This window comes from Cebus imitator, unplaced genomic scaffold (genome assembly GCF_001604975.1).
Source record: "Cebus imitator isolate Cc_AM_T3 unplaced genomic scaffold, Cebus_imitator-1.0 Scaffold439, whole genome shotgun sequence".
Classification (NCBI taxonomy): domain Eukaryota; kingdom Metazoa; phylum Chordata; class Mammalia; order Primates; family Cebidae; genus Cebus; species Cebus imitator.
This window is the reverse complement of record NW_016107754.1, coordinates 1,767,302-1,776,925: the sequence shown is the minus strand read 5'-3', so window position 1 is coordinate 1,776,925 and position 9,624 is coordinate 1,767,302. Positions and strand designations below refer to the sequence as shown.

Below are 9,624 nucleotides of genomic sequence, written 5' to 3'. Positions count from 1 at the left end.
AGCCATTGCACCCAGACTGTGGATTTTCAACTGTGTCGGGGCCAATGCCCCCTAACCCCCACATTGTTCAAGGGTCAGCTGTATACTATAAAGTTGGTTTCTTTCCCTCACCATTTCTGCTTCAGATCACAGGTACACTTCCTAAAATACCAGGGTCAATCTAATTCTAGTTCTGAGAATTATCTTGAGAAAAAGTTCTTTTGTCTCTGTCATCTGTAGATTCACACTATGGATGATATGTGAAGCATGTAAAAAGGTCCAGATTCTGCCAAACAACTTAAATAATGTTGATTATTTAAAAGCATTTAAAAAAAATTCCTACTCATCCTAATTGCAGATGAATAAAGGAATTCCTTAGAAATGAACAGTATTCATATAAAGCAGAATGTATTAATCCTCAATTATATTGTTCTGTTTAAAACTCTTTATTAGTCACAGTCTATTTAAGATCATGAATGGTTGTTAATAAAGTATTTACTCATATAACCAATGGTATATATTTCCATGAACAGTTTAAGAACCTCTGCTAAAATTCAGACCTCAATCATTAGAGAATACAAACATTAACTTAACTAACGGTCTAAATGACAATACTTAGTACTGTATTTAAAAGCTTTTCATTTTTAGAAACAATGACATAAAATACATTCCTGATAATGGAAGTCTGGGGGAAATTAAGAGAATGGAAAGGGGCCTAAAGGTGAAGATGAACAGAAAGTTCAGCTACACACATACCACAAATTCTTCATCCACTTTATTTAATGTTAATTCTGCATCATCTTCTGTAACACTTTCTTCTTCTAATTCTTCTGCTGGGTATACTGGCCTAAAATAATAAGGTTAAACATGAGAGGAGAATTTTAATATTTAGTAAGACAAAAAAGCATAATGCAAATATTATCTCCTCTGTGCCAGGTTTTGTCCTTTTTCACTCCTTTTCCATAATCACTGTTGAATATTTCATGCATTTTCCCTAAAACTTTCTATGTAAAAAGGAAAAGTATTTATCTCCAAATTTACAAAAAAATGAGTTGATACTATGCATGGTGTTAGCCCACGTAATGCTTCTCACCAATACACCATATTTAAATACGTATGTATTTCTCATTTTTTACATGCTTACACTGTATTTCATTGAACAATCAGTACCATAATTAATGTAATGGGCAGCCTATGACTAAACATGGAGGTTTCTAGGTATTTTGCTAGACAATGTTGCAAAGATCATTTTTGTACATTTATCATTACATATACCATTTTGAATAAATTTGTTCATGTGAACTGGCTGGGTAAACAACTTTCTACATGTTATTGTTTTGCTATATACTGCCAAAATTGGCTTTCAAAATGTTACCCTAATTTAGACTGCCAACAACAGTGAAGGAGAGTGACTCCATTTCCATATATTCACCATATATATCATTATATGATGTATAATACAAATTTTAATCTTAGCTAATCAACTAAATAAAATCTCACTCTTGTTTTAAATGCATTTCTTTGGCATGAAAGTGATTAAACATCTTTTCATATTTTAATTGGTTATTTTCACATCTTTTTTGGTAAAGTGTCTATTAATACCCGTTACCTTTTGGCTTTTTGTATATTAAGAAAATTAATGTTTTGCCTAGCCTCTCAAAAATAGTTACCCTAGTGTATTACTTAATAACCTTGGCTATTGAAGATTGTTATAGTTCTTATTAGATGAACTTGGTAAACTTTTCTTGCACAGACCCTAGCTTTAACATCATATATTTGAGGCTTTCTGTCATACCACAACCCCTGTACTCCTCTAGTCTTTTAATACTTCTACAGTTTTACTTTTCATATTTATATCTCTGATCAATCTGAAGTTTATTTTAACATAGGTAATAAGAAGGTTTCCAGCTTTCTTCTTATTTCTAAAATCTAATTAGTGGTCCTAACATTGAGCATTGAAAAATCATTTCTTCATCAAGATTAATGATACATTTTCTATAATAAAAGTATTCAAATGTATTTGGGCTTATTTGTGAAAACTTATTTTATTTTTTCCTTTTCTCTCCAGTAACAAAGCTGGAGAGAGAGCTTATATTAACTACTAGTACCTGGCTGGGTGTGATGGCTCACGCCTGTAATCACAACACTTTAGGAGGCCGAGGTAGGCGGATTGCCTGAGATCAGGAGTTTGAGACCAGCCTGGTCAACATGGCAAAACCCCATCTTGACAAAAAAATGAAGAATTAGTTGGGAGTGGTGGTACGCACCTGGAGTCCCAGCTATGTGGGAGGCTGCAGTGGGAGGATGGCTTGAGCTCGGCAGGCAGAGATTACAGTGAGCCATGATCATTCCACTGCACTCCTGCCTGGGCAACAGAGTAAGACCCTGTCTTAAAATCAAAAATCCGTGCCTCAATCATGATAACAAAATACAAAAATCCACATTTACTATTATGCAAAGTATTGTAAACCAAATCAATCATCTTAAATAATAAATTTCCTAATTTTTCATTTGTTAGAATTAGAAAACATCTCAAAAGCAATATTCTTCTAGAATTCATTTTGACATATTTAGCTATATGAAAAATTCAGCTATATGTCACGTCTCTCATTTACACGTTATACAGCTGATATATTCTCTAATGTTGATTACTTTTCAGCTCCCTTCTTTTAGTCCTCATTTATACACAATCCTCATGAGTTATCTAAATCATAGTCTCTTCAAAACATGGTGCTAAAAAACAAAAAAAGGAAAAGAAATGGTGCTGGGAAAACTGGATATTCACATGCAAAAGAATGAAACTAGACCCCTACCTCTAACCACTTACAAAAACCAACTCAAAAGGGATTAAAGACTTAAATATACAATCTGAAACTGAAAATGCTAGAGGAAATATGGGGAAAAACACTTCATGACATTGTCTGGATAAGAATTTGTTGGGTAAGCCCTCAAAAGCACAGGCAACAAAAGCAAAAATAGACAAACACGATTACATCAAACTTAAGGAAACAATCAAGAGTGAAGAGACAACCCACAGAATGGGGGAAAATATCTGCAAGCCACCCATCTGATAAGTTAACACCCAGTATGTATAATTAACTCAAGCAACTCAGCAGCAAAACAACAACAAAAAACTAAATAGTCCAATTTTTAAAATGGGCAAAAAATCTTAATAGACATTTCTCAAAACTTGCATAAAAATAGCCACAGATATATGCAAAAATGCCCAACATCATCAGGGAAATGCAAATCAAAACCACAATGAGATACCATCTCACCCCAGTTAGAATGGCTATTACTCAACCCCTCGCCCCCACAAATAAGAAAAGCTGGTGAGGATATGGAGAAACGGGAACCCTTGTACGCTATTGGTGGGTATGTATATTATTAGTACAGCCACTATGGAGAACACTGTGGAGGTTCCTCAAAACACTAAAAACAGAACTACTCTATGATCCAGCAATCCTAGTACTGATTATATATCCAAAAAAAAAGAAATCAGTATGTTAGAGATGTCTGTACTCCCATGTTTACTGCAGCACTATTCACAATACTCAAGATATGGAATCCAACCTAAGTGTCCATCAAAGGTTGAATGGAGAAAGAAAATGTGGTATATTTACATAGTGGAATACTATTCATAAAGGAGAATGAAATTCTATCATTTGTAGCAACCCGCATAAGCCTGGAGGACATTAGGTCAAGTGAAATAAGCCAGGCACAGAAATACAAATATCACAGAAGTGGAGAGTATAATAGTGGTTATCATAAGCTGGGAAGGGTAGGGGAAAGGAGAATGGGGAGCAGTGGTCAAAGTGGGTGAGTACAAAGTTACAGTTAGGAGGAATAAGTTCTAGTGTTCAATGCACAGTAGGGTGACTACAGTTAACAGTATTATATATTAGTTAACAATAATTTATTATATATTTGAAAATAGCTCAAAGAGATTTGGAATGGTCTCACCACAAACAAATGATAAACGTTTGACATGATGGACATGTTAATTTCACTAACTTGATCATTGTATATTGTATACATGTATTGAAACATCACACTGTACCCCAAAATTTGCAGTTATTATGTGTCAAAAACAAAACTAAAAAATAAATTATCCAAATTACAATACATAAGCCAGGAATAAGATGTGTCAAGAAACAACGGAAGTGCAAAGTAGACTAGTGGTTGAGACATCATACAATAGCTGCTGGTGAACTTAGAATATATTGGGATATGGATTTAGTAATTTTTGAAAATACTAAATACAGCAGCACATCTCATAACCTATCTTCTCTTGAATGTTTGGATTGAAGCATATGAAATTGCCATGTTTTAATTTAAAAATAGATGAATATGAGTAATTTCATATGGCTCATCCCAATAACCTAATTCAAGGAAGTTATTAAAGAAACTTAATAGGGAGATTGTATCTAAAAGAATATAACTGAATATACATTAAAATGTTAACAGAAAATAATATATATATATATTTCTACAGAAGTTAGTTCTGATTAAAAAAACACTGCTTACTCACATTTTACCTGAATAGCGCCTTCTACATTCTAACCTATTAATAATCCCAAACTGCAGAGCATAAAATTTATATTTTCTAATTATAACCTCTTTAAATTGAGTTTTCAAATGTTCTGTTTCATCTATGTGCTCCATATCTATTAAACATCTAAGATACACCACACATTATGCTAACTTCCAGAGTACTTGCAAAGATTTCATAATTTCTAGCAAGAATGTCAGAACATTTAAGAAATAACAATTTTAATACCATAGGATAAATGCAATATAATAAGAGAAATAAACAAAGCACTGTCAAGTTGGACACAAAAGCAATGAACAATGTCTAGGAGAGGGTCAGGTAGTTTCTTCATTATTTCTGCCCAGTAACTATAAGGAGAAAATCCCACTTAAAGTACTATATTAATTTCCATTTTTCCTTAAATCTGTAGCTATCAGCTCCCTCCGTGTATATACTATGTTTATGTATATAAATATATGTACAAGAGACTTTTTAAAATAACAGAATTTACAAAGATATATAGTCACAGTTAAACCTTCAATAATTACATATTTGAATAGGGAAGAGGCAAAATAATATGTAACGCCTTACTTCAGAATTAATTTGCGAGACATCAGACATTCTAATTTTGTCTATACTGGCTTTTCTTAATTATCTGTGGCATTTTCAATTTAGAATAGTCAAAAAGAAATAATTATTTTATGTTTAATTGAACAGCTCTGCACCCTCAGAGGAAAATGCTATGCACATAAAATTACTATTATCAGGTTGGGTTATTTTTACCTTTTCCAGGTGAAACCAATATATTTCAATGCTTCTTCAGCTAAGCAGTCAAGAACATAGCATACATGTTCTCCACAACCTGTCTTTAATTTTGAAGGAGGAAAATCTGCAGTTCTTCCCTGAAAAACAAAAGATAAAACAGGGTGTTATTTGTTAGTTATACTCCAAATATCAAAATATTTTAAGCAAAGAACTGCTGAACAGATGCATCACTTTTCTTTCAAAGATTTACAATAACTGTAATTACATTGTTTCTTAGAAATCCATTTTAAGTCTTTGTAATCCATTGATACATAAAAGTACTGGAAATACTTTTATTGTTAAAGGTATGAAATTAAAAGGTAATAACATCATAGCATCATAGCACATTGATGTGGGTGAGTACAAAGTTACAGTTAGGAAGAATAAGTTCTAGTGTTTTCTAGTCTAATTATTGATCTTATTAGAGGGAAAATGAAACCAGTAAAACCATTTAAACAACTATGTTTAAGGATAGAATGATTCACTTGTCAAAAATTAGTAAGATTTGTGCCAAAAATATCTTACTGCCCACCCAGGAAAAGTCAGAAATGAAAAAGTACTGCTATCACGGTGTTAAGTCCAAGTTCCCTTTCAGAATAGAAAGTGTTTTGACTTTATAGGGTTTAATTATCATTTTTTAGATCAAGAATTAACCACCCAAAAGTCTACCTCTCAGACACATCAAGGTTTTTTTTAAAAAATACTACTTTGGGCTAATAAACAGTATACACTGAACGTTTTCAGAAGTGACATTAATGTTATAACATCAACTATTTTGAGGCTTTACCTCAAAATGAATTCATACATAATTATATTTACAGAGAAGTCATCAAATGGTTAGCATTTTTTATTAAATTACCAATATTAAAATTCATAACTTGAGAATATGGAGAAAGAATGGTCGTTTACACTTACAAATGACCGAAGCTCGGAAAGTATGTTAGATATTGTTGCATTAGGGTCATCATATTCTTGAGGCTGTTCAAAGGGATGTCCTGCTTTATTAATCAGCCAGGCAGCAAGAGTACAAAACATGTAGAACTGTTCGCCAGGGTTGGTAGGGAGTGCAAAATAGTGTCTGCTTCAAAACAAGGAGGAATGGGGGTGGATGTGAAATAATGCAAATAAATCTATAAATAATGCAAATAAATCTATAATAACTAACAGGGCCAAATTCCCAATTGCCCAACAACCTTTCTTTCCCCAACATGGCTGTCAAATCAAAAGACCTTGAGAATTCACCCTTTGAAGTTTCCAGTAATCCACAGCACTCACATTAAAGTTGTTAAATCAGCAGGATTAGGGCCATTACTACTGTATCCAAAATATTAGATCAAAGACCTTACACCCAGGACATGTAGTGCATGTTAGAGCACAGAGTACGTAGAATTTTTGCCAAAAAGATTTAAGTGTTAGGAATAATATGTGAGTACCTTATGAATGAAAATGGTAACTTAGAAGAATCTCAGTTTGAAAAAGATCTCAAAGATTACTTATTATGCATGTTTACAGTTTCCAACCTATTACCATGGTATTCATTTGTTTTTATCTTGGCTGCATATTCAATCACCTGAGGAGATCATAAAAATACTGGTACTTGGCCATACATTGCTCCTTCCCTCATGAATGAATTAAATCAGAACTTCTGTGAATGTACACCCAGTATGAGGTATATTTCAGGTATATTTCAAAAGCTTCCTACATGTTCATAAGGTGTAGTCAGGATTAAGAACATGTGAATGTCACATCACCAGTGTAACAAACATCTGTAGGCTCCTGCTTAATCCCCTAGTTTACTAAACACAGTTCTATGAGAATCAGTATGATTTATACCAAAACATTATAGGAATAAGACTCACTAGCAACAACATTTAAGTCAGTTTAATCAAAGATCTTATTCTTCTTGTGCAGCTACCATTATTATGTTTACAGTGTATTTACAGCTATTATAACCATTGTCATAAGAAAGTTATGTACTCCTTCATGTTTCCCAAACTTTTTCCTGCAGTATAAATGTTCTGGAAGATAAAAGAATGCTGGAAAGGAAAAAGGCCATGAAGTCCTTCCAGGTATGTGCTCACTACCCTTTCAAAGCACCCATCCATCAAAAAGTCATCTTTTCCTTATCGGCAGATAACTCCCCTAGGACAGAGGAAGGAACACCAATAGATACTGTAAACCTAGGACAGTGGTTCTCAAACATTAGTATCCATCAGAATCATCTGGAAGGCTTACTGAAACAGACTGCTAGACCCTCACTCCTATAATTACTGAAAAGGTAGACCTAGGAGAAAAGAAGAATTTCATTTCTACTAAGTTCCCAGGTGATGCTGATGCTGATGCTGTTGGTTTGATGATCACACTTCGAGAACTAATGGACTAGGATGTCTCCACACAAATCCTTGATTCAAAGTATCCTGCTGAACCCCTGGGGACACAGTGCAAGAGATTACATCAACAGAACCTGAAGGCCATTTTCTTTTCATTTGAAAAATATACTTGGAAAAAAATGCCTTTTTATTAACATAGGAAATGTTGGTTGTCTATATTATCCTGATCAGTTCACTTTCAGTAATAATCCCAAGACTACCTTTTTCTAACACGGGTCAAGCAACGCTTTTTCCTCTATCTTTTCTCCTACCATGGACTAATTTAATATGAACAGTTTACATAAAGCCTACATATCTTTCAATTCAAGTTATTGTAAGAGAGTAGTGGAATGAAACTAAAACTGTCAAGGGAAATTATTTGAGCCTGGCTGTAGACATTAAGTGCTATAGATTCTTAATATTGATTGCCTTTTATGGAATAAACGTAAGTAATAAGTGAAGAAAAGGCTATAAAACTGATTTATCTGACTATTGCTAAGCTACAGTGATTTGAGGAGAAGGTCCTAGCTGACCACTACCCTCAGCAAGTAATGGCATCGCTTTCAGGATATGTTGGACTTTGCCCCCGCCGGAACAAGGGTAGAACTTTAGTTTCTATGATACGGGACAATTCATTAGTTGTCATTTGTCTTTTCCACTTTTCGGTTTCTGAGAGTATGGTTATTGCAAAGGCAGAAGTCTTCTAAACCATAGCAAGTGGTCAACAAGTTTACTAACCGCATTTAAAGTGCTCCTTAACAGGGTCCTAAGTACCCACGGTCCGCAGTTGTAGGAAAAGGGTCTTAAACAACAACAACAACAAACCCAAACTAGAATAAAAGCCTTAAATGATAATGGCATTCCTCTCTGGAGACGAGATCTTGGGCGGTTTTATAATTTTTCTACACATTTTCTTGTGTTTTTCTGAGTTTTCTACAATGAGTATTTGCATTACCTTTATAATCAGAAAATATAGTTTGTGTTTTGTGGTAATGCGTGTGTGTTTAAAAAACAGGTAAGCTGACTTCCAATCCTTTCTGCCGTTCCCAAACTTATTTATTTTCTCTATAAAAAATACCAAGTCAGGGCTGCGTGAGCTCCACGACCCTCCCCGGAGTTTGGGGTGAAGTACCCTCCCCGGGCTAGGAAGACGGAGGCAAGGAATTGCTAACCCGCGCTCACGGAATTGGTTCCCAGCAGGAGGCACTCAGGCGATCGGGAACGCGGGTACCCACCTGGATGGGGCCTTCAGGTTGCTCTTCCGAAGGAACTCCTCCTCGAAGCGGAGCAGCTTCAGTTTCTCCACCAAGTCCTCCATCACCACGAACATGTGGTAGGCCGCGCCGGGCCCCCGCTCCACGACCACTTCCCCGGCCCCTTCGCCACGCGACCTAGGCACCCCATCTTCCAAACCCGATGTCGTGACGACGGCCAGGGCAGCAGTCATCGCAGGACGGAGAGTCCAGCGCGGGATCGGGCCCCCTCTGGACTACGCCAGCGCCCTGCTGCCACCAGTACAGCCAAGACCGGTTACCAGGCGACCACTGGACAACCCGTCACCAGGGAAACTGGACTCCGCCTCCTTCCCTCCAATCAGGGTGGCTTTCCGGAATGACGTCACCTGTGACCCGCTTCTTGCCCCTCCTCTGCGGGAGGAAAGGTGGCTGGGAGGCAGCCCCGCCCCTCGTGGAGGCGTGGCGTTTGCGCCACACCCCCAGCTGCATCTCCTCCCTCGGCCTTTGGAAGGCAGAGGATGGAAGACAGAGGAGGGGCTGTTTTCGTTTCTGCTCTGCTTGCCTGGTTACCGCACTGGCGTGAGGTGTGTTGGACCTGGTGGTTGCTAAAGGCAGCTAAGCGGGCATCTAGGTCAACTGGTAGCTGTTAAAAAGATTAAAGGGAGAAGAAGGCGGGCAGTTTAGAAGGCTGGACTAGCCCACTGAT

At 36.3% G+C, this 9,624-nt stretch overlaps 1 protein-coding gene across 1 annotated transcript; it reads right to left on the bottom strand.

Moving 5' to 3' along the window:
* Positions 1–608: 608 nt before the first annotated feature.
* Positions 609–9,321, bottom strand: IFT57 (intraflagellar transport 57). The gene is made up of 4 exons (XM_017510424.2): positions 8,919–9,321; positions 6,230–6,392; positions 5,294–5,412; positions 609–826 (listed from the first exon to the last, which is right to left on the bottom strand). The coding sequence occupies exons 1-4, from the start codon at positions 9,128–9,130 to the stop codon at positions 724–726; spliced, it is 597 nt and encodes a 198-aa protein (XP_017365913.1). The 5' UTR covers positions 9,131–9,321; the 3' UTR covers positions 609–723.
* Positions 9,322–9,624: the final 303 nt, after the last annotated feature.